The sequence below is a fragment of the Neolamprologus brichardi genome, chromosome 16, assembly GCF_056152115.1.
Source record: "Neolamprologus brichardi isolate AB-2024 chromosome 16, ASM5615211v1, whole genome shotgun sequence".
Taxonomy (NCBI): Eukaryota; Metazoa; Chordata; class Actinopteri; order Cichliformes; family Cichlidae; genus Neolamprologus; species Neolamprologus brichardi.
In genome coordinates, this window is record NC_142119.1 from 17,348,529 (window position 1) to 17,374,069 (window position 25,541).

At 40.2% G+C, this 25,541-nt stretch overlaps 1 protein-coding gene across 2 annotated transcripts in view; it reads right to left on the reverse strand.

Moving 5' to 3' along the window:
• Positions 1-313: 313 nt before the first annotated feature.
• znf385b (zinc finger protein 385B) overlaps positions 314-25,541 on the reverse strand; it is a 57,132-nt gene continuing 31,904 nt past the window's right edge. Inside the window, exons 5-11 of one of the 2 annotated variants that reach the window (XM_006788123.2) lie at positions 6,400-6,536; positions 6,161-6,271; positions 4,101-4,296; positions 3,621-3,992; positions 1,776-1,960; positions 935-1,030; positions 314-806 (exon numbers count right to left, since the gene is read on the reverse strand). In XM_006788123.2, the coding sequence (XP_006788186.2) occupies positions 540-806; positions 935-1,030; positions 1,776-1,960; positions 3,621-3,992; positions 4,101-4,296; positions 6,161-6,271; positions 6,400-6,536 (1,364 nt within the window). In that variant the 3' untranslated portion in view covers positions 314-539. Of the gene's footprint in view, positions 810-934; positions 1,031-1,775; positions 1,961-3,620; positions 3,993-4,100; positions 4,297-6,160; positions 6,272-6,399; positions 6,537-25,541 lie in introns of both variants that reach the window. The other variant, XM_006788121.2, reaches the window with a different exon arrangement.

Here is a 25,541-nt window from a genome sequence, read left to right on the forward strand (position 1 = left end):
AAAACCTACCCCCAAAAAATCAGTAACAGTACTATTACCTGTGTTGGTTAGAGTTTGGGAGCAGGTTCTGGGTTGTCTTTAGATTCAGTGTCTTGTCAGCTCTGACAAATCAAAATACATTAAAAGCCTATTTTTTTGGCCAATGCAGGCTGCTAAAAACGGATATTTGTTCTAGACTTGGCTTTCTCTAAGGTGGGCCTTCTGTTTTAGATTTTGCAGGTCTCTACGGTCACTTAGTGCTTTCTAAACAATGTTGAGCAACTTCTGTATTTTTTGGTTTCCAGGAACTTCACATGTCTCAATGAAAGAGCTCTTTTGTTATTTTTTATTATGTTTTTTTGTTCATCCAGGTTCAGGATTATTTAAACGTACATCTCCTCTTCTGGTCAGCAAGAGTCAGTTCACAACTTTCTTAGTGGGGAGGTTGCAAGTTTGAATCCCTGCAGTCTTAATGCGATGTCTCCCATGTCTCCGTAGTGGCAACAAAAAGCATGTCAGAGGTCAAAGTTCGCTGGTATGACTTCCCGCTTCTGCTGGCATCAGTACGGCGTGAAGAGAATCGATCCTTGGCTCGCTCTGATTGGTCCAGGTGCTGGACGGAGGAAGGAGGCTGTGAAAAGGGGGGAAGAGGACGGAGGGCGAGGGTGGATAGAGATTGCAGGTGTGAGGGGGGAGGATGTGGGTGTGAGGAGGGGGGAAGAGGACAGAGAGGATGGAGGGAGTGATAGAGAGGGGGTGAGCGGAGAAGATGGTGGAGCAAAAGGAGTGGAGAGGAATGAAGGTGAGAGCGCAGGCTTCACCAGCTCCTTCTGAGCAAACATGGAGAAGAGAAGAGGAGAGGAAACAAAGAGACATCGATGAAAAAAACCCCAGAATGAAGACAAAAGTAAATAATAATACTTAATTAGAGGAAGGGAGGTAAAGAGACACTCACAGTGAGTGAGCCGCGCTGCTGTTTGTTGTAAGGACTGTACTTGGGTTTGCTGGGTTTTCCTGCCACTCTGTCCTTGTGCCTCCTGCTGGAGATGTGCTGCAACAACAACAAACACTGTCACAGTGAAATCTGAGGGCAGACAAGACCAACAGCAACCGAGACTATAAACTGCACAAGAACAGAAGAACCTGAATGAAATTAAGGATCAAGATTTCACAATGATTCACAAACTAAAAGCAACCGTATGTAGTTCACTAGTGTAAGTTCATTTGTCATTTCAGGTAAAGAGTTGTTAAACACATTAGTCGGTTAATGTACAGCAAAAGGCCTTTCCAGGGGTTAAAAATCTAAATAAAATGAATAAACATTAATTTTCCAGTTGTAACTGTGAGAAGACTGTTTTTACTTTAAACTTTAAACATAAACTGAAACTACATTAAAGGTACAGTATGTAAAATCACACCACTAGGGTGTGCAGCTTAGAGTCAGTTGACTTTGATTTTCTTATCCCTCACAATTTAAGTGCATTATCCTAGCTACGGTGGCCTCTGCATGACAAAACTCTGGCCACAGTTCATCTGTAGTGAGTGTAGGCTGTCAGTCCACTGTTTACCTCAGATGTCAACATGTGTCTATTTACTCTGCAGGATGCTGTAAAACCTTGTGAAAGGAGTCCAATATGACGACGATCACTTCTGTTCAGTGACAGCAATACTGAGGTGAATTGCTGGTTTTACTGAATCTTAGTATTGTGTAGCAAATATTTGAGTGTATATGAACAGTCTGACAATCCTGTAGCTGCCTTCCTTTAGACATTTGTGAACCTGCTGTGAGTTTCTACCTGTTTAAGCTGGATCTCAGAGTTGACATGGACATCGCAGATCTGGCAGTGGAAGGTTTTGTTCTGCAGGCCGGAGCCCTTCAGTCCCGAGCTGCTGCCGTTCTTCAGCTTTGCTCCAGGTCGAGGGTAGGCTTTGATCGGCCCAGCGCCACTACGAGCCTCCAGCATTGTTTTATGTTTTGAACCTGAAAGCAAAGGAAAACAAACTCAAGAAACATGAAAGGTAGTTATAAAAATATTTTTAAAGATGGGTCTGTTTTTTTAATTTCATCAAAATAAAACCTGTACACATCGTCTGCTTTTACACTGATCTTTATCTTCATGGTTACAAAAGCTTTCTATAAAAATCAACCAGAAAAGACTTGCTGAGGATAAATATTCATGTGTGATTATCATAATGTGGAAACAGAAATGCAGAAACTGTGCTGAAAGCTCTCCCTGTTGATGTATTCCAGGATTTCCACAAATCCTTTTGGCCATATTGGATTATGAACAAGTTTAATAAGTTTAATGCTTGTGTGTATTTCATGCATGAAGCACAGCATTTGTTTTTTGAATATCTTTTAATGTCACAGGAGTAAAAGTAGATACCAAAGATCTCCAAGCAGGGGCAGCACAGAGCTGCTGAGGGAGATTAAGGGACACCTTCCTTCCACCTTTCAGTGTCATTAATCCAAATTCTCCTCTTTCTAAATGTGTTTATAGCTATATAGCTAAATGTGAAACTGTGTATATACCCTGGTATGTTTCTGTGAGGAAGTAAAATAACTACCAGCAATTGAACTGTCCACCTAATTTATAGATTCAGAGATATGAAGAGTGAAAAAACCAGCATATGTTCGAGTGAGCTTCCCGCAGCTTTCAAAAGAAAACTTGGTTTTATGTGAATCTCTTTTGGGGTTTTTTGGGTCTGACTTAAAGTAAACACAGGACAAGGCCTCGTGAGAACTGCATTTGTAATCTCCATCCAGGAAAATTCTCCGGTTGATTTAATCACTTGATTGCTGGTATTTACAGATGGTAACATTAGTTGAAGCGCTATGCTGAGATGCACAACAGACATATTTTGTATTATTTTAGTTTAATCACCTGATGCTTACTCTATTTTAGCACTGTAAATAATAAGCAGAACTGCTCAGCCGATATTGTAGTTGGACCTGTCCTCACTGATTTACAGCCATGGTAAAAAGACACTCTGTCAATTCAAGGGTTTCACATGTCAGGAGATAATAAACATGAGCTGACACTTGGCAGGTCTTGAAATTAGGTAAATAAAACCACAGATGAGCTACAACATGTCACATGTTACACAATATCAACATTTATTTAACAAAAACAAAGCCGAAATGCAAATAAAGTCAAAAATATGTACATCTTTAATACGTACACGGGAATTAAGACGATGAGTAACAAAATGCTCAGGAGAAAAGAGATTACCATCAGGGACTATCAGCCCATTAATCCGGGAAGAATTATAAGGATATTTACCAAATAATGTGAAATCCCCCATCGTACACTGAGAGATTTTATTCAGGAGTGGACATTTCAGCAAATCCAGCCCAAGGTCAGACTGTGCAATGCTCAAAGAAACCAAGAGCCAAGAGACTCTACAGGCCACTTTTGTACATATTTCCTGTACTGTGCTAAAGATGAATCAGTCCTTCTGTCCTTTAACTTCAATTTAAATTACAGCAACCTAACATTCTCCAGAACCGACAATTTTCATACATTCAATATTTTGTAAATGAAGGTGTAACAAAGAACTAGATGCCACAGAAGCTTTTGTTTTTGCATGCTAATGCTAATGGAGATCATATAAAATCAAAGGTGCATATCTCTCCTCACCTGCATTATGCGCCTCCAGCTGAGAGAGCGAGTTGACCGCAACTTTACAAAGAGAACAATACAGCAGCTTTTTTGCCTTCTCCTCTTCTGACTCCACTGAAGGTGAAGCATCCTGGGAGGGTGCAGGTGGAAGGGGAGCAGGGCAAGACAAGGTGGTGACAGGAGCGGGAGCGGAAGCGGAAGACACTTTGGAAGAAGAGGACGACGAAGAGGAAGAGAGGCCTGGAGCTGGGAGTCCCGATGGGGGGCTGGATGGAGGAGGCTCACTGCCTGCTCTACTAGAAGAGGGGGAGGAGGAAGAGAGAGGGGAGGTAGAGGGGAGGAGGAAAGATTTGACAGGAGACGGAGTGTCTGCGGTTCTGGATAAGAAATCTGAAGGGAGAAGAGTAGAAGGAAAATGAACAAAAATGAAACAATATCTGAAAAAAACATCAGCAGTAACATAATTCACATCAGTGTTATTACTGGATAAAAATGAACCTGTGTGTTGATTAGTGCTGCTGTTAGCTGAGACAAGAGGGACGGGGACAGCTGAGACAAGAGGGGCGGGGCCAGCAGGATTACAGACGCTCCCATTGGTTTCTGCAGAATTTGACAGCTTAGCCTTGGCTTTGTTCTCCTGAGACTTGAGCTTCTTTGCGTGACGACTTCCTCTGTAATGAGCCTCAGCCTGAGACTGAGATGTAGAAATAGAAAAGTTTAAGTTTTGTATTTGAGCCATTCAGCATCCTCCAAAATAAAACCAATGTGAAAGGGCCAGAGACTGCAGTCAGTGACTGGAAAAGCCACTTCAGAGCAGCTATAACAATGAACCCTGTACATTGCTTTATCTCTTCTGTAAGGTGCTCACCTTACAGAAGACATAAACATGTTTACAGCATACAAACAGTTTGGTCTCTATGGCTAATCTCCCTTTAGTAATTCAGGGTAGTTGTTGAACCATAGAAGGCATAGCAAAGCATGCTAGCAAAGCAGCAGCAGCACAGCAGCTCTGGAGCTGCAGGCATTCATGCACGCTATAGGACACCTGTGTTTTGGAAAAGCTCAGAGCACAATTGCTGGAATCTCACACATCAAAACAAGGACAATAGGCTTGAAGCATGAAATTACATTTATGTTTTATTTACAGACCTACATATAGCACACATTAAATCCAGGCCTCTGGGCCACCTGTGTACACAGCTGGACTGATTAAAACAGGACTTTACATATAATGTTAAATCCATAGGAGATGGACTTGAGGCTACTTTTGGGCTGGCGATGCGTGAAAAATGTGCAGCCCCCTCGTTCTCTGAATAAAGCCGGAGCATCTGTGCAGCAGGAAGGTTAACAAAAAATTGCCATAGCTATTTTTTTCATCATGCTCAGCTTTTCCCAACAGTGAAACATCATCCAGTAACGTGGTGTTTTGGCCAATCAGATGAATGCGAGTCCTCGTTTTCTGGGTATTCACACTGCAACAGGAAGGGTAATGTTTCCATAGTGTGGAAAACTTTAGTAAGTCATAAACAAAGTACGGAACATATTAAATTATGGCAAAAGGTGTAAAATATGAAGTAGAAAGCTTGCATGAGAGGAGGGTGAGAGTCCCTGTGTTGGGATGTGAGCGCTCTTGTGACGAGTCCAGGTAAACAGATGATCTCTGCACTGTAAATATTGTTTATGTTGTGTGTCACCACACAGAGTAAGAGTGTGTGAGCACTCTGTAACAAACCCCTGGATGAACAGTGTTCCCATGTGACCGTCTAGATGACTCAATTTTTACACAGCCCGTTAGACTGAGCTCACGCTCCTCTCTTACTTCTCTGAGCCGTGATTCCTGTTTTCATGTTCACTCATGAATAATTTCACCAGCTCATGAATAAGTGATGTTTGACTGGCATGTTCCTAATGAGGCAGCTCGTTACCGCACAGCAGTCGTCTGTGAATGGGCAGAGTGTCGTTTACGCAGATCTGTGTCATTAGGGTGTGGAAGGGGAGGTGTTACACCTGAGCATATGCACCTGTTCTTTTCCAGGAGCACCTCACAAAATTATACAAAAAAAAAAAGAAAAAAGAAAAGACTTCATCTCTCTAGTGGTAGGACCCTCCTTTTCAGCAAGACTAACTATAAACTGCTTGAGAATAAACTTCCATCCACAGTAACGCCAGTGAAAATTTAAAAGTCAGACAATAAACGGCAGTTTTTTGTTACTGTTCATTTTCATCCCATAAAAACGCAGGACTGAAATGCGGTTGTTAACAGCAAGCTCAGATTAGCTTGCATGGCAAATGTTAATTTTAGATGTGCTGAATTATATTTATGATTGCAAAACTAATTCAGTTTCACAGGCTTTAGGTGCTAATGAGCAAACATTTCTAAGACACAGTGCTAACTTTTTCTAGCAAACTTGTAAATGTATTAATAAGCAAACACTTCATTTATATTTATATCTTGTATATCGACCAGAAACAAAACATGCACACACACACACACACACACACACACACACACACACACACACACACACACACACACACACACACACACACACACTTACATCAGAGTTGAACCTCAGCTGGCAGACAGTACAGGAGATGACCTGTTTCTTTTTAGGTACCATGGTAACACCAAAGGTGTGGTTGATGACAGCCTTCTGCACCGGGTCCATCTGAGTGAGACGCACAGAGGTCAGAGGTCACGAGCTTGTTTCAACCTGAGTACTGATGACACCATGAAAGATTTTTTTGTTCAATCTATTGACACACGCTCACCTGTCGCTACCACACACACACCTACCGTGTTGAAGTTTGGGAAAAGTCCAACTGGTGACGTTGTCTCAACAGGAAACGGCAGAAAGGGTTTCATCATGACTGAAGGACCAGTGGCACCTATGAGACCTGGCAACGCTCCGCCCACTGCACCACTCCCACTTCCTGGGAACAGACACAGAGTTTAAATAATTGATTTCTAATACCCTTGTTTTCACACAATTCAAACAAACATACCAACAACACAAAGGTTTGCAGGGCAGAGTTTCTGCTTTAAGGATGAAGCTGAAACTTATATTGACCCAAATTTCACTTCACAGAGTTGCTACAGTCACACCACAATGCAAAAATAAGGATATACTTATATTTTTCCATACTGAAAACATCTAGAAATGAATCCAGAAAAAAACCCTGGTTGACTCGTATTCACGCTACATAAAACGGGTGAGCCATTTTATGATGTTATGGATTTAGTTTGGTCCCTTTTGGCTAAAAATATTGGCCAATATTGAGTTTTAATAATGATTCCTCAGCTGTTTTGTCATTAGTCTGTTGACACTTTATCAAGGTGAAATTAAATTATCCAAAAATTTGTTGAATAATGATTTCATAAATAGCGTTTTGTCAAATTAACCATCTGTAAGGATCAGGAAATATATCTAAAGCTGTGCCTGTTAAAGAGAAAGACACACTTCTTGGCATATTCTCTGAAGAGCAAACAAAGGGAGCCCATCTTTGATATCTCTGGAGTTACGACCTGGAAACCTGAGCAGATCTGCTTAACAGTACCTAACATATGGATACAGAACATATGGAGCTGCAGCTGCTCGGGGCAGACAGAGGCAATAATACAGAAAGACAAAGCGAAGAGAGGATGAACGATTGGCTCACATAATGAGTCCACGTGTCCTGCTGCCACTCGGCCAGAAAGACATGTAAACTTTCAAAAGGCAGGAAGTACACTAACCGAGCTCACGCAGAATCCAAGCTGACCACATCACACTATACACAACTATTACAAAACATTTCTTCAACAAACAAAACTTGAGTACTCTAAATCTGCCAAGAATTATTAGCAGTGGATTATTTGGAGGGCGGTTACATGTGAGCAATTTTAGGAAAACAGTTGAAGATGTTTGAATCCACCTGCTGCTGCTAGTTCATGCTAGTTACCTGATGCAGAGAAGCATATTATTCTGTGTATGTTTAAAGTTACAGCATGTCAAAGCCCTGCAGTGAAATCTTTTGTAACCACAGGGTGTGGGTGGAAACGCTGATGCCATCTGAATCAGGCCTGATGAAGGAGGGGGAGGCGGTGGAAGAAGAGGAGTTGGAGGAGGTTTCTGGTCATGTTGGTTTAGTGCATATGTCCAGTGTGATGTAATGAAGGTAAACCTGATTATATCCCATTTTAAATAACAGTCTGGCCAACTCTTTATGACTTCTAATGCATTCATGTGAGCACTATAACCCATTTACATCCACTCTACATGAACTCTAATTGTACCATTATAAAAGATTAGAAATAAAATATAGAAATACAACTCTATTTTAAGACCTATTATAATCTATTCTGATGAGCTGTAACTGACTGTGATCCACAACACATTAAACCAGTCACAATGTATTAATCTTATTCAGAACAAACAAACAAAAAATTCACTATAGCTCAACCCAGACTTTAAATACTGTAAAATTGTGTGTGTGTGTGTGTGTGTGTGTGTGTGTGTGTGTGTGTGTGTGTGTGTGTGTGTGTGTGTGTGTGTGTGTGTAACATTAGGCTAGCTGTGGAAGAGCTGTGTGCCAGGCTGCTGACTCTCTAAGTTTATCCGCATATAGCAGCACTGTGAGTCAGTGTCTGTATTTATAACTACAGCTGATTATTAAGTTCAGAACAACATGAGACGGTGTTGTAATCGAATGTGAAGGTGGGCAGTAACGGCTCAGATCACGATCTGGATCCGGGAGGTTATTTATGATAGTAAATACACATTAGTGTCTATTTTTAAATGTGGCCTATTGTGTCAGCTTGGTGGATCGGTTACAAAAAAAGAAGTCCTGCAGACCGTCATTACTACAACAACCAAAATATTTGTTAACCTACTGCGTCATACTGGAGCTCCTTCAGATGCGCCGCTATAATGCCTTCAGAGCTTGTTTAAGCACCACTGAGACCACCTTGATGATAAGTTCAGCCAATTTAAAAAGCCTATTAACATGTAATAAAGCCACGATGTTAAGGTTACTTAAAAACACTCAGGAGAACCACTGGAGCCTCTTCAAACACCACCGATGCCATGTGAAAAAATGCTTGAGAAACTTTTTTTTTTTTTTAAAAAAACATTAAAAACAAGCTGAACCACAGAAACCACTTCAAGAAAGCCTAAACACTCTTCCTCCTCAACCTCAACCAGCACCTTTCTCTTTTCAGTGATCTCATTAGCATTAAAGTCTATTTTTACTTGATTTTTTGGTTTTTTGAGATGTGACATCTCCTGAATTCTGGGACAATAGAGATCTTGCAGTCCTCTAGTCATACTAAAGAAACGGTGAAAGTCCCTAAAGGACAAAAGAAACCTCTTTATGACCTCCCTGAAACTACTCAAGGATGGCTTAACCTTCTTCAAGGACCCTTTTGACATCCTGGAGGACTTTTTGAGGACCCTTTAAGCCTTTACAAATCCTGTATCTTAAGCTGGCTGACTATTTTTCTAGCCTTAATGTTTCCTGATGCAAATATATGTTGGCTTTATGTTGTGACTGTACCTGCTGAATTCAGTTACTTGTTAGCCTCTGGTGTAGACCACTCATGATTGGTATGAATTGAAGATATTTTTCAGTATGTGTGAGTATGATGAACAGGGTGTTGAGAGAGTGGTCTTAATTCTGTCCTTCTGTCCTCTGAGATCTGGTTACAACACACACACAGTAACCCTTCTCCCTTACACTAAGTTGCTGTTCTAAGAAGCTGCTAAAAATACTGATCTAAACATCTGCTACTGCACTCCCATGGAAACACTTCATAAACCAGCATGAAAACTGGCCAACAGCAAACTAATGAGCCAGTCAGCTTTATTTCAGGCTGTTGGTGATGCGGTACTAGCTGTAAACAAACACGCAAAAAGTTTCCTTACAAGATTCTTTAAATAAACTATTTCCATTCGCAGCGTGCAACTTTGCAAAGTGGGACAAGCAACAAAAAGCTGACAAGTTGAGACGCTTCAAACTGGAGCTGGCAGGTTTGCACCTGTCTTATAATAACACTGACCAATTTAGACTGGCGCCTAATATAAAAGTGACTGACGGAAAGTCACTTAGTCACTTAGTCTGACACTGAAATTGTAACCAGAGAAATCATGAGATAAAGAGAAATAGAAATCTATGAGGGAATTTTGTAACATTTCTGCCCCGTCACCAAAACGTCCAATCAACAGTTGAGCCAACTGTGTTGCTGCACTGATGCATGTGCACAGCACAGGTTCAGAACTGTTTAAACTCTGTGGTGGCAGGATACATATGCTCCCTGTGGTGGTTAGATATGCTTGCCATTTGCAGCAAAGACATTGTTTTTCTTGTAAATACAAAAATTAAAGATATGATTCTCTGGCCTTTAAAAATAACTACCCATATAACGCCCCAGAGGTGTGACCAAAATGGCTGTAAAATGGCAAATACTCTGAATTGCCAAGACTTACACAGAAGACTTACCACCTACCACTTTGGAATGGCCTAAAACTGGAACCTAACTAACTAAGCAAATTAGAGCAGTCTAACACTAGAACTGGATCTGAGTGGTTAAACCAGTAAAAGTGGAACTGCCCAGTTTGGTTGGATACTTGAACCTACCAGCTAAATCCACTCCAGAAAGCACCAAAGGTCATCTGCACTTCTTGGTAAAAATAGACTGTGATTTCTTGTAGGTATAGATCAGTGGTTCTTAACCTGGGTTCGATCGAACCCTAGGGGTTCGGTGAGTTGGTCTCAGGGGTTCGGCAGAGCCTCCGCCGTGACATGCACGGCTCATTTTGTGCACCAGTAAAAAACATATGTATGTCTTGAATTTGAAAAAAATCTTATTTTATTTTTCACTAAAGAGGGGTTCAGTGAATGCGCATATGAAACTGGTGGGGTTCGGTACCTCCAAAAAGGTTAAGAACCACTGGTATAGATGGAGAGCTAATTAATAACACTCAAGTCAGCCAGGGATACAGAGTGGGTCTCAATCACAAACAGCGTATATGCATATGTGTGTGTTCATGCATATAAACTTTTGATGAAAACTAGTTGGTCTTATAAAATGTAAACACACCTCTTCAAACTTCTACGACTACTACAAATAATAATACTGATGGGAGGAAGAAAAAGAAGACGAAAACGTGAGCAATGTGAGAAAAAAAGTAGTCTGTTACTCTATTTTTAATCTCAACTTTGATATCAAAATTCTTCTTTTCTTCACTTGAGACACAATGAATGTCTCAGGTTAAACAATAATTGACAGTTATTTATTAAGTTTATTCACAGTCTTGAGAAAACAGAAGGCGTGCAGCTCATTATATGTTGCTACTGTTTCGTTTTCTTGAGCTGCTTTATCAGCTTTGAACTTCCCTCCTTTCTTCTCTACACCTTCAGCTACATGCCAGCTAGCTAGGTAGCAATTCTAGTGTCAAACTCTCTGCAAAGTGAGGGACAAAAGGAAGAAACAGCTCCAGTAAATCCATACTTACAGCGTATTATTGGCTTGAGGCCAAAGGACTCTGTGAATAATAAAATTGTAACTAAGCTAACAGGAAAGTCAGGAAGCTGAAACCACCCACACACTTCTGAAAGAAGCTGTTGTCATCAAAAATAAATCAAATATTCTGTGTGGGTACACTATGATTGGAGGGTGCTAGTGAGCTATGGTAGCTTCTTCTGTTCCACTCAAAGGTTAGAAATGTGCAGATCGCTCGCTATAGGTCAAAGGTGTACATTCAGGAATTCTCTTATCCTCTAATTAGAGCAATAGCACTGAAGTTACAAAATTCCTGTCTTAAATTCCTGTAGAAATCACACCATGTCAGAGCTCCAAACATTTTAAATGATCAAAGCGTCTCTCCTGGCGTGTCCTTTGCTGACATCAGCAGCTGCTGAGATTAAGCTGCCTATAAACGGATTCTGATCCTTTATTCATTTGTAGCATCCAGCTTCCTGCTGGTCAGCCGAGTTTCCCCGTACAGCAGTGAGATTTATGGCTCTGGCTGCAGTCAAGGTCATCTCTGGCATTCACACCTCTCACACACACATCCAAACACATATTTACACTCGCAGTTAGTTCTGCTTGGAGGCTCATACAATAAAGACATGAGAAACGAAAACCTTGCACGGTGCTCTGCTGCACCGAGAGCTGCAGACTGCGGCTCCTGTAAGTGATCTGACCCGGGCAGCTCTGTGCCCAGTGGGTGTGGTTACTGAAAAATGTGGCTGATATTTAATCAGTCACATGCCCCTGGTGTATAAATCCAAATGGAGTGGCTGAGCTGCACACAACCTTTTGCTTACAGTAGCAACATAAATTGATACACAGAGCATTTCTGGTGTTTGTAGCAGGTTAAAGACTGATTTATAGTGATTGAAAGTGTGGAAAGGAGCACTGCTCAGCCACTATACGGAAGGATTTCTGTTTACAATTCTTTTCTTCTCAAAAATATTTTTTTTTCCCAATTCCTAAACATATATTTCAAAAAGATCTGTGCTTTTTTGTAGGACAAGTCAATCCCATTGTCACGTCCATTCAATTCCTGATGAATACTGGAATGTAAATACCAATATCAAATACTAATCAATTTCAAAAGGGCACAAGACATCAGAAAACAAACTGTACACACATCATTATGCACTGAAAGGTCAAAAATCCAACAGAAGAGCAAGGCACATTTTTATAGGCTCATGCATTTTGGTGATTTTTTAAGACTTATCAGATAAATAATATTGCTTCGCTGAGCAATTAACTACACTAACAGCCAGCCAAATACATCTGTGCTCTAGTTTTGGCCAGTAAAGTTTTAGCAGTTTATTAGGATCTTAGCACTAAATAGCAGGTATCGGTGTCTGCGTGATGACAGCATACAGACAGTATACGTAAGTAGTCTGCTAACCAAGATAGCGACAGTCAGACCAATCTGTGATATCACGGTGGCTCTTTTATATACAGTCTAAGATTTGTATGACAATCACTGGCATTTAGTTAGTCATTCTTAATGCAAACTTAGCTGTGACAACTTGACATTAGCGTGATAAAGATGTGATAAACCTATTATAAATGTGACAGAAGGATTACAGCAGCATGAAGGCTGGCTCTGTGATTACTTACTTGTTCCTTAGTTCCTTACTTATTTTTATTATAATTATTATACTAATAATAATAATTATTATTATTGTTATTATATTAACTGATGTAACAAAAGAACTTCTCAAATATGAGCTAAATAAAGATCGTTTTCTCTTACCTTATTTTAAACTGTGGTTGGTCTTCACATTAGCATTATCAAGGTTTATCAAGGTCTCAAAACTGCATTAGAAATAGTATCTGACAATAGTGGTATGGTTGAGACTAGACTAAGTAAAGCTTGGCTAATTTGACTTCATTATAAAGACAGCTCAGTGTTATCTTTGCAGTAAAGATTCATCTGTGTCCATCACAGGTGTGTAATAGCCATAGACAAAAACAGACGCAAAGCCACTGTTAAAAAGACAAAAAAAGAGTCCTAGATGCATTCGTCAGAGACAGAAGACAAACGGAAAAGGAATATAAAATCGGAGAATGCGATTAAAGCTCGTGCCGTCTTCATCACTAATCTGGTGTTCCAGAAAATTCCTCGTCAACATCCATGAGGCTCTGTTCCTTGTGGATGTTGACGGGGAACAGAGCCAGAAAATGCTCCTCTGGAAAAGAGAATTGTCTGTGATGTAATCTTCAGTATGTCTTTATCCACACTGTTAATGCAGCTTCACTCTACATATGATCATCCAGCTCAGAAGACTAAAGAGAAACATCTGATGCTGTTAATCAGACCCTGACGTTATTAGAATGGATGGAGCTAAAGTAACTCCACACTGCAGGATGTGATGAAGATGAAAGAGGAGGAGGGAATGTCGATGGAGATGGCAGTGAAGACTGAGATATTTATTTGAGATTTAAACCAACTGAAGGGTCCTACCTGAGCCAGATGTCTTTTTTGGGGGTGGGGGTTTTATCTCAGTCCTGATGTTTTAGTTCCCACTTTTCTTCCTCTTCCTTCTGCATTTATTCAGTTTGACTCTACTTATCCGTGTTACACTGCTGTAGTCTTTTAACAAACATGCAAACAGCCAAACACACCCACCATGTACTCTCTGTGTGTGTGTGTGTGTGAGTGTGTGTGTGTGTGTGTGTGTGTGTGTGTGTGTGTGTGTTAGGGAGAGAGAGAGCGAGAAAGACAGAGAGAGGGAACGTATCAGGTGACTGGAACAAGAGTGGCATGTGTCATCGCTATCTGGACCCCCGAGCCTCAACGTCAGGTGTGTGTTTCTCTATGTGTGTGTGTTACTTCCTAATCCCTTGCTGCTATTTCCTCTAGAGACAAGTAACTCTATCCCTGGGGATGAGAGCGAGAGAGCGAGAGCGAGGGAGAGAGAGAAAGAAAAGACGACCACACACACTACTTACAGATTATACCGGAGGATTAAAGATTACATTACCCCGCTGCAGTCACTGCTGTGTGTGCATGTGTGTGTGTGTGTGAGATAAGATCAGAGCAGTTGCCGGTTCACACGTCTACGGTTACCACGGGTATGTGTGTGTGTGTCTGCGTGAGTGTATATTACTCATGTTGTGTGGACATAAATCTTTTTACACAGTCACACTGAAATCACCCACCTCCCCATCTGGTGACAAAAAGCAAGTCCCTTTGCTAACTTAAAATGGAATAAGGGCTTATGGCGTTTTTAGAAACTCAAATATTTTAGCTGCAGTAGCGCAAAAGAAACTGGGAATCTGCTGCCAGCTATCGGCTACCTGTGCAGACGCAGCGAAAGCTCATGTGACGACATCAAAATAACGACAGCAGCGGAAGCAATGAGTAAAAGTAACCATGTGTTTGATATGTTGTTATTTAGATAAAAGAAATGCTGGCTCATTCAAGTTTGCATTCATCAGAGTTTGAGTATGTTTGTCATAATTAGGAAGTGCTTAAAGGCATAGAATAAAGCAGCACATAGATGCAGCTAGTAGGGCCTTAGGTGCTCAGTTACAGTAGAAAACCACTGAATACAGTTAGATCTGTAACTTCTTAGACAATAACACGACTTCTGCAATTTTGTTTCTGTGCCCCAGTGAAGTGGCTTTATTTGTCTGATTACTTTTTTAGCCTTTGAAAACATGTCTACGTCTAAAAGTGGCTGTGATTCCTAAACAGTTACTGCAGTATTTTTGTTCAATTTACTAAATTAAAGCTGAAAGTAGCTGCCTGGTTTAAAATCCGCTGTGGTGGTGTACAGATGTAAAATTACAGAAATGTGTTTTTGTCTAAAAAGTTAGCAACGTAACTGTAAATACCATCCCATTAATTCAAAACTCCATCATGGGCGTTGTGTCCCACCAGTCTCAACTGTTTATCATGTATATCTTATATGTATATGTTGGTGACAGCCTGCACTGGAACAAATGATGTCCTGTTGAACAAACAATTTCTTGCGCTCATCTAACACCAGCATTTTACATAACACACATTTTCATCTGAGGCAGTAGGCAAATACAGATTACTGATATTAAAGGATTTTATATCGTCTGTGTAATTAGAGCAGGGCGATATGACCAAAAATATTTATCACGATATACATTTGAAAATTTGCGATAACGATATAACTGACGATATAATTGACACTAGACAAAATACTTTACAACTCCACAACTTTATTAGTGCAAAAATAAAACCCATCAATGTATTTTCACTTAAACAAGCAGCTGTTTTTTATGTGCATTAAAGTTATATAAATATTTAACAGTGCAAATGTAAATTCCTTGCTGACAGTTTAACCAAAAGGCATTTCCAGTGGAAATTGGCCGACATATCCTCAGGATAACCATGTATAATATCCACAAAACTTAAAAAGAGGTTATACACACACAATACGGTAATATTATGTTGAAGCACAGTACGTATCACTCCGCGAGTGACAATCCGACAATCCATCAAGCGGTGCGGGTTCGTAGCTTAGCAAAGTCGTACTAAAGCATTTGACAGATTTTCGAGCGCTGTGTACCACATAAAATCGTTTCCAGGCCAGTAAACACAACCAGAATTCATACATAAGGCACACAGGATTATAAGGGGCACTGTCGATTTTCAGAAAAATCAAAGGATTGATTTTAAGTGCGCCGTATTTTCCAAAAAACACGGTAATAACGACGGCCCGCTAGCATGCTCTACCAAAAATAGTGCTTTGTTGTGTATCTGACAGACGAAAGCTACACCAGTTCCACACCACTGAAGTTGCAGCATTTTTACAAACCAATTCTGGTTCATCCATTTCATTCAACGATCCACTTCGCCCTTCTCATTCTCCGCCATGCTTTTTCCGCCATGTGCGTATGAAAACAAAGGCACTGCACATGTGCGTTTTACCCAAATTCTATTGCGATATTTCATTTTCTTATCGTTGCCCAACATTGTACCAGTATTACAGTGAACGGTATGATATGGCCCAGCCCTATGTGCAATCAGTATCTATTGGTTTGTTTGCAGCAGTTGTGACTTAATTTTGAAGCTGTTGGTAATTATGAAAACAATGAAGTCATAATGTTTTATGTTATGTTATGGTATGTATGTACCAACCATGACACACGACTTCTATATTTGCTTAGCAGCTATGAATGTCATCATTAGTAGCAGCCAGGGTTTCTGTCTCTGTGTTTGTTGGTTTTCTATCTTATTTTGATAGTCTCTCATCCCGTGTGTGTTACGTTCAGTTTTGCTTCCCTTGACTCATTAGTTGGATTCTGTTCAGCTGTGTTCACCAGGCGTGTCCACTCTGCTCTTACCTCATGTGTATATTTAATTCCTTAGTTTGCTTCTTTTGGTTGTTTTATCATCCTTCATCCTATGAACAGGTTTCCTGTTTTCTGGGATGTTTTTTTCTCCCTGGTTCTGTTTCTTGTTGGATTACTTAGGAATTTTTTTATTAGAGATCAGCCCGCAATAAAGGTTTGCTTTCAGTTCTACCCAGAAGTCCCGTATCCTGCATCCTTAGGTCCTAAACCTGCCTGCCCTGCTCCCCCACTTTCTACTCATGTGTCACTAAAGAGGTTCAGGTGAGCAGCCTACAAGTGGAGCCTCTATGTGCTGAGTTCCGCCTCAGGACATCCTTTACAGTACAGTATCCGTCACCTGCTTCCCACTGCAGAAAGCCCTGCAGCTGAAACCACTGCAGCTGCACATGAAGCCTGAAAGTATCAGGATATTAATACACCACTGATCCTTTTGGGAGGAGAACTCGTCTCACTACCTTCATCTGCATCTTAGACATTCCTTATCCACAGAGAACGAGCTGTGGAGGGACATAGGCAGAGTGTGGATCTGCTGACGGCAGCATTAGACATCACACTGCATTATTATTATGCAGAGAAACACAAACATTAGCATAACAAGCTTGTGTGTGTGTGTGTGTGTGTAAGTAGGTCATGTTCAGAACCTTCTTCATCCAAAAAGAAGACAAACACACCCAGAGCAGACCAATCAAGAATATGAAAGCAGACAGGAGAGCTCCCGTCTGAGACTCGAGAGAAAACAGTAGAAACAGACAGAAACATAACAGCACAATCACCTGCAGGAGAAAATTCCTTAGACTCTATAGTGGGGGCTGAAAATGTAAAGCTTATCCTGAGGGCAGTGCTAGGGAAAGGTCACTTTCATTAAAATCTTAAAAGGTTAAGAATTATCATTTTCTGCAACTCTAAAAAGAAACACCAAGAGACAAAAGACTTTTACTTTGAAATTAGCTGCGAGACGAGCCGCAACAGTATTTCTTTATATGATCTGTAGCCCTCTCAAAAATATTTTTCTAGTATATTTTTTACTGCTGGCGACAATATTGTGAAACTTTAATATCTACATCATGAATGAAATCTAAAGCAATAATCCAGCAACAAAAGCTACCCTATAACACAGCTTAAAAAAACAGACTCCTCAGACTCTTCACTTTATCTCCATTTCATCACTTTTCATTACCCACCCACCTGTTAGTGCAGCCACCAGAGATCAAGGGTGTCAGATATCAACGTGAAGTTAAGCCGATGATGTACTCTTCTATTACTTCCCAAATTACACCTCTTCAGCTAGAGGCTAGAAAGCAATAAAAACACTACAGTAGGACAGTCGATGCAGCTAACTAAATAAAACAAAAGCAGTAAAGCTCAGAGTCCTCGCCACAGCACATCTATATATACCATTACCTGCTAAATCTAGTTGCCATAGGGCAAGAGGTGGGGTTTACCATGGACAGGTCACCAGTCTACTGCATGGAGATGGAGACAAAATGGAAAACGCAAAAACATTCACAACTGCAGTCAATTTAGAATCAGCAGTTAACCTAGCATGCATGTATTTGGACTGTGGGAGGAGACCCACGAAGGGAGAACAGCCACATGCCACAGAGAAAGGCCTCAGATAACTTAGAAACCATTATGGTGTCAGATTTAATATTTAGTCATGTGGAAATATCTCATTTGAATGAGAACAGACTTAAATCTATGAACCTAAGCCTTTAAGGACATCACTTTCAGATACTGTTCATTTGCTGTAGATAGTTTTTAGGCATGCTGCATCTTCTTTCATCCTCCACTTTTCTAGCCTCCTCACATTTTTAAAGGACACACTGCATACCATGATGAGACATGCCAAGGTTTTGGCTATAGCTCTTTGGAAATCATCTTGTTGGTGCAAAAAGGCTATTTCATGCTTGTCAAACTGGATAAATTCTATGTTTTTGCAACAGGCTGCTAGTAACAAAGTGCTTAAAGATATAATTTAAATGTGGTTCTTTGCTAAGATGAACCAGCACAAAAGTGGTTCATCCCTTGATTTAGGCGTCTTTTTCATGCTTGAATGATTTGTAAGTCATTGTTTCTCTGAAAATGGTCAGGTTCAAAGACTGGACTGGAAATAAGAGGGGAAAGCAGCTAATGTCCAAAGAAAAACACAAAAAAAAACCTTGAAGAACTATTACTTGAGATCATTAAAAAAAAATTACAAGCAAGTCTGGCTTCTTGGAAGCAACATATAAAAGAATGAGGGGTGAGTCAAGACTTTTGCACAGTACTGCAGTCCACAGATTGTGGACACTGCCAAGAAAGGTTGATCTGCATAAATCAAACCAGACATGGTTGCAGTGGTAAAGGGAATCTACTGTGTGTGTTTTTGTCTCCTAAGCACACGATGCTCTGTGGTGATGAGCAGCAGCGTGCATGTAATCACAGCAGTCACGCTATCTATTATAAGAGGAATGTCAGAACAGCCAGGAAGCAGTCACAGAGTCAGTGGGCTTTACTCTCTTCTTATGTGACACACAGTTATGTCTATGAACCTTCATGTACTATATGGAACCCAAATGTTCATCTATACACTGAGATTTCTGAAACATATCTGAGCGAGCAATGGTAGTCAGTACAAGTCAGGCGTACAGTCCACTTTCATATGTTTGTGTGCATTCCCTTTTTTTGCACGTAGTATAAATTCTGAGAGGAAATTCCGCCAATTGGAAATTAAAAAGGCAGTTTATCTGCATGATTTATGTAGGTACCAATTTTGAACACAATGTAGTGCTACCTGTAGTGAAGTTGTTGAAAACTGTGAATTTCACACATTAATATCCCTCTTGTAGTTATCTGTAATAACTTTATTCGTGTCTTAAAATGAAAAAAAAAAATCCAAATACAGTAAAACAAATGAATAAAAATGTGCACTTATATGTACTGAAATAACAATGCTAGAAACCAGCTCCAGACAATGAGTTGTGTACATAACCCTTCTTAAATATGTATAATAATCCTCTGATGAACAGCTGAGTCTTTCTCTTGGACAGTAACAGTTTTCAACCTTTTTTAGACAAAACTCAGCCTCAGTTGAAAGTGTGAATCCAGGTCACAACCTCCAGGTTCCCCCATAAACACCTAAGTGCCCACATAAACAACATTTCAGACAGAACTTAAAAAAAAATAGCATCAAAGAACAAAGCGTCTGAATGTGGCGCTAAAACAGAAATAAACAGAATAAGAATTTCCTACCTCGACTCATGAAACTACTCCACATTACGGACAGGAAGACAGCTGTCTCACCTCCTCAGCCTCCTCCTCCTCTCCCTCTTTCCTATCATCTGCTCCCCTGATAACATAAAAAAACTAACCAAGAGAAATCCCACACCAAACAGCGCAGACCCGCTGCCTGACTGTTTGTGTGAACGCGGAGAGACACGTGTGTGAGGGTAGAGGAGGGCGACCGACACACAGCGAGAAAGAGACAGAGTGCACAGTGTATGTGAATCACTGAGGTGATGATATTCATGGTGAACGGTGATGACAGCCCCTGTGTCTCAGTGGAAATCCCGCTTTCCCTCTCTCTGTCTGTCTCTCTCTGTGTCACCGGGTTGCTCGCTCGCTCGCAGTTTGTGGCATCATGACAAAAAAAGAAAAGGAAAGGAATAAACCAACAAATGATTTGTCTACTGACCAACAACAAGGTTTGTCCTCTACTGTTTTCAAAAATATCATGTCCACGCAAACAGTTTAAAAAAAAAGTGTCCGCATAAGCAGTTGTCTCTGTCCACGTGCACGTACAAAACTACAACTGAACGCCATCATGAACAGTGTTGGGCAAGTTACTTTGAAAAAGTAATTAATTATAGTTAGTTAGTTAGTTACTTCTTCAAAAAAGTAACTGGGTTAGTAACTGAGTTACAAGATTCTAAAAGTAATTAATTACTTGAAAAGTAACTATTGTGTTACTTAAAAAAAAACAACGTTTTACCATGGGGCCAGAGTATAATTGGCCATTTTTAACTATTTTACTTTTACTTCTATATTTCACCTTTAAAACCTATTTACTTTGAATTGTTGGGTATCATCCTTTTCAGCACAACCTCACATATCTGAATTTACAGTTATGTTTTCATTTTGACATACTGTATTAACACAATTTATCTAAAATCAGAGAAAAAACATAAAATCCGAGTAGAAAAAAGTTATATTTTTTACTGTAACAACCACAAACATGTTTATTGAATCATATTTTATAACTTTACATGCAAATATAAATTGTCAATTCTAAAATCATATGCACAAGTTTTGCAAACAACAAAGTTGCACCCATTTACCTTTTACTCTTTTTTTTATAACCATTTCAAACTATTTACAGAACAATCAGCTGTTCTGCATTCAATAAGATGGCACACTAATTATTTGTGCCACTCCAAAAAATAATTTCTGTCCACTATAAAGGTGAACATCACAGCCTGATACCTGCAGGCCTGACGGCAGCAGGTGGATCACTCCTCCTGTTTTCATTCAGCAATTGCCTCATTGTTCTGACACACAACACAAAACGATCCACATCATTACACACTATTCTATCTGTATTTATTATATTATACAATACTTATTATGCACTGTGAACCTACCACCGATAGAAAGCGCGACACAGGTTTGGTACATTGTAGATCGGGCGAAGCCAAAACTGACAGCAGTCAATAAACTAATCAGCTTTTAAGCTGTGTAGCCCAGCCATACTGCATGCATCAGCTTTATATTGGTCATACTAGTCTTTTACCAGTGTCTTAGCACCAACATGGGCATGAATTATTTTGGGTTAGTGGTCAAGGATATAGTCAGGGAGGCACAGATCATTGGTTCATAGCTGATCGTACCCGGTCGCTACCGCTGAGCCTGTTGTCATCACCATACAGCACTATGAGTGTGTGAATCCGTCAGCACGATCTATTCATACACTGCTGAATACATCAACACAAGACCACACATCAACACTTGCTCTACCCCTTTTCTGTCTAACAAACATGCACACACTGTTTCAATATGTGCCTATTAATAACTTTTTATTTCCCTGCTTATTATGAATGGGGTTTGAGCAACACAACACTGTGACCTTTATTAGCCCAGGAGAGCTAATTAGAGCTAGCTTATTCATGCACACACAGTCAGATGACAAAAGGAAAAACTTCGGAGCCCCGCAGGGGACATGGGAGAAAAAAAAATTAAGACAGACTTTTGCGAGACCTCGCAAAAGTTTTGCGAGATCTCGCAAAACAAACTTGGGATCTCGCAAAACTTGCGAAATCCCGAGTTTGTTTTGCAAAAGTTTCATACATCTCCGAAAATGTCGGAGCACTTTTGCAAATATGTGATGTCTTGTAAACCGAGCAGATATCTGACGTTTACACAACTACATTCACGCCTCAAAATATCTTAAAAGTGTATTTTGTAACCCAGAAAGAGTAATATTACAACTAAGTAGCTGCCGCCATTGTTGGAATTCAACTTTTGCGAGAGTACATTCCCGAGTTTGTTTTGCGAGATCTCGCAAAAGTCCGTCTTAATTTTCTTTTTCTCCCATGTCCCCTGCGGGGCTCTGTAAAAAACAGAGGGTTGATTTTGACATTTTCACTATACGTAAGAAGCATCCAATCAGAAACTCAGTTTTTACAATTACCAGGACTCTTTCCCTTTCACCCTTTTCTATAAACTCCAAACACAAAACCCACTTTTCAAAGTACATTCACATGACTTCTGACTCCAAATAATAAATAATAATAAAAATAGCTTTATCTTCTCTTAAAATCAAACATTGATTAAAAACAAACTCTACGGAGTATTCATAACCGCACCTCTTCGAGAAATGGAAAACGCAGTGCTTCCTTCACCCTTTCAGAACATCACCAAAATACATTTAGTTAAAGCAATAAATTAAAAACTTTATTTAAAAAAAAGCACACGCACAGTGCTGCTGTTGTTTTCAGCAGCAACACTGCAGACATAGAGAAGAAAGAGGGAAGAGAAGAAAAGACGTAAAGAATATGGAGGAGGCAAAGAGATCTGAAGAAAAGGAAAGAAGGAGGAAAGGAGAGGAGCTGTAATATTGTAAATGTAATTAGTCTCATGTGAGTTAATCTCTTCATTTGTACTGAGAAAGTGGATCATGGGAATTCACTCATTTAATTAGCGAATTTGTGGGTGTATAAATGTGTCTTTGTGCGGGTACAAGTGTGTATGCTGCCTCCTGGTGGTCACTAATTGCCACTGAGGCAAAAAAAAAATACTGTAAGTACACTCAGTACAGCACATCCACACTTCATGGTCTAAAAAGTCACGGCTCTCTTTCCCTTTAAGCTATAAACAATTTTTTTCCATTTGTAGTTTTGTTTTTCCTGAGCTTAACTGATGGGTTCAGTTTAAAATGTACACTCGCCACTTAATTAGGTACACCTTGCTTGTCCTGGGGGCTTGCGTGGGAAAATCCCAGCAGATCAGCAGTTTCTGAGAAACTCAGACCAGCCCATCTGGCACCAAGGACTGTGTCACATTCAAAGTCAGTCAAAGTGGCTTTATCGTCCATTTTGATGCTCCGGGTGAACTGCAGCAGGTCATCTCAACCATGTATACATGCCTACATGACCTGAATGGCTGCCAAGTGATTGGCTGATTATATTTACGTTAAGGAGCAGAAGTGGCCAGAGAGTGTATTTGTTTGTACACTGGTCACATACTGACTGACTATTTAAGTACTTTACACAGAAAAAGAGACAGACACTAGTGTATGTAGATGTAGATATACTAAAATCATTTTGTTGAGAAATAGGTGGATGAGGGTGTGACGTTTATCTTCTTTATCCAACAAGATCAAACTCTTCCTTAAGGAGGCAGGATAGACAACAATGCAGTTTTGGCAGTGGAGGACTCCCCACAGCTGGTTCATTAAACATTAATGTAAACCATACAGGAATATAAAGCTGAAGGGTTTGGAGAGTGTGTGTTTAAGTTTGTTATGGAACATGCTCCAAATTGGTAATTAGTATTGCACTTTGTCACTGCCTTGAAAGTCCAGACTTGTTGATCCAGAAAATGATTTGCCACAGGAGAAGTTAAAACCTGAGGGTTATTTTTTAATATTCCCTCTCTTCTGCTGACATAATGAGCCACGTTGGCACAACAGCTCATAAAAAGTCCCATTACTCTTTTTTTAGTTTGAGATATTTGACTCTGTTTTCTGTATTTTTATTAGAAATCTGCAATGTGGAAATGTTTTTAAATTAGTAGACTTAATTTCACCTGACGAAGCTGAAAAGCAGCAGGTGACACACCCATGACTTCTATTTGGCTTCCTAGCTAATTTTATTAATATCAGGATCATGAATTTCCAATTATCCATGCATTATTCATGGCTGATTCACCATCTTATGCAGTCCTCCTCCTCCTGTTATGTAATTCATGTTTTGAATTTTTACCCACATAGACTCTGTGCACATATTGACTAGATTCTCTTCATTTTGTTGCAGTTTCTGTGGGTATTTCTTATTTTTTTGGCAGAAGTTATGATGTAAGCTTTTACTGTACTCATGTATTATTACATGTCTTTGACAGAAAATTTTAATTGTGGTATTTCATCTTTTCCTGGTTTGTAATAATATCATCAAATGTCCTTACCAAGTTTTACCTGCATCATTACATACAGGCTTCTCTCCAGGCAGAACTGGAATCACTTAGCACTACTACATTTTACTATATTTATTCATTTAATTTCCATAACTTGATAGACATGAGTCAGTAACAGCAACCCAGTAAATAGACAGAACTGATAGAGTCCGTCAGACTCAGTACTTATTTCTTGAGTAAAGTGTCTGGGTAATTCTCAGAGTGGTGAGTAATAACGTTGTCCTTCAGTTACTGACAGTTTGTAACTTTGGAGCACTTCTGAGGTCTACTCTTCATGCAAGGAGAAGAAAAACAGAAAAGAAAATGACAAACTTGACTCTATGGACCTTCGGACAACCAGCCGAATGATGATCTAGAAACTAAATATAATCTGCTCTTCTGATTTACAGCAGCTTTATATGGAAGCTGTCCTCTCTGGAGCTCACTGATAGCAGCAAATGCCCTCCTGCAGCACAATGATTGTGATGTCATCCGACCTGACTGCTGATAGGCTGCTCAGCCAGGTCACTGTCACACACCGCACACACACACAAATACACACTTAGCCTGGCCTGGAGGAGTACTGAGTTCAGGCCAAAGAGCTTTTCATCGTCGAGTGAGAATCACGTAATGGAGAGAGAGAAAGAGAGCACGACATGCTCATTCAGGCTGAGTGTGTGTGTGTGTGTGTGTAGGTGTGTGTGTGTCCAATATAGGGAGATTTAATCTTTAATCAGCGTTATTGTACCCTGCACACTGATATAGACACACAGTATATAATTACATCTGCTGCACTTGCACATACACAGGTGTCAGTGGGTGTATGTTTCTCGCTCCACTCGACACTACGGCACACTTTTACAAGTGTCCTGCGTCTTTGTGTTTTCAGCAACAAACTGGAACAGTCCGAAAGGAAGAGTCACACAAAGATGCCATGACAGCAGCTCTGCGTGGAGACTAATACATTTAGGGCCTAACACCAAACGTTCACAATGCATTTGAGAGATGTCGGGGTGGATTCGAAGCGGTGCCGTGTCCCAGTTTAATGACCTGCTGCTGGCTGCTCCACTTTAACTCCTTTACATCTTACAACACGTTCTCACTCTGCTGACTAGCAGCTTGACTTTAAGGAAGCGGGGCTTAACCTCTGAGGAAGCTCCGAAGCTGTTCCAGTCTCCTCTGATCAAACAGCTAAATGGGGTCGAGGCATGTGAGCTGTAACGTCACCAGCAGAAGGCGCTGCGAGAAATGCTGCTATTGCTCTGTTATAAAGAATTCAAATGCTTTAGGGCTGTTAAAACAGACTCGACATATAATAGCACATCTAAAATTAAAGACTTGACCTGATGATGCTGGTGTAGTTTATTAAGAGGGAAACAAACTTAATTTGATAGCACTTGTGGAGCAGTTGTGGAAGAGCATTATTTCAGACCCCAAACATCAGTCTCAGGAAAGTAACC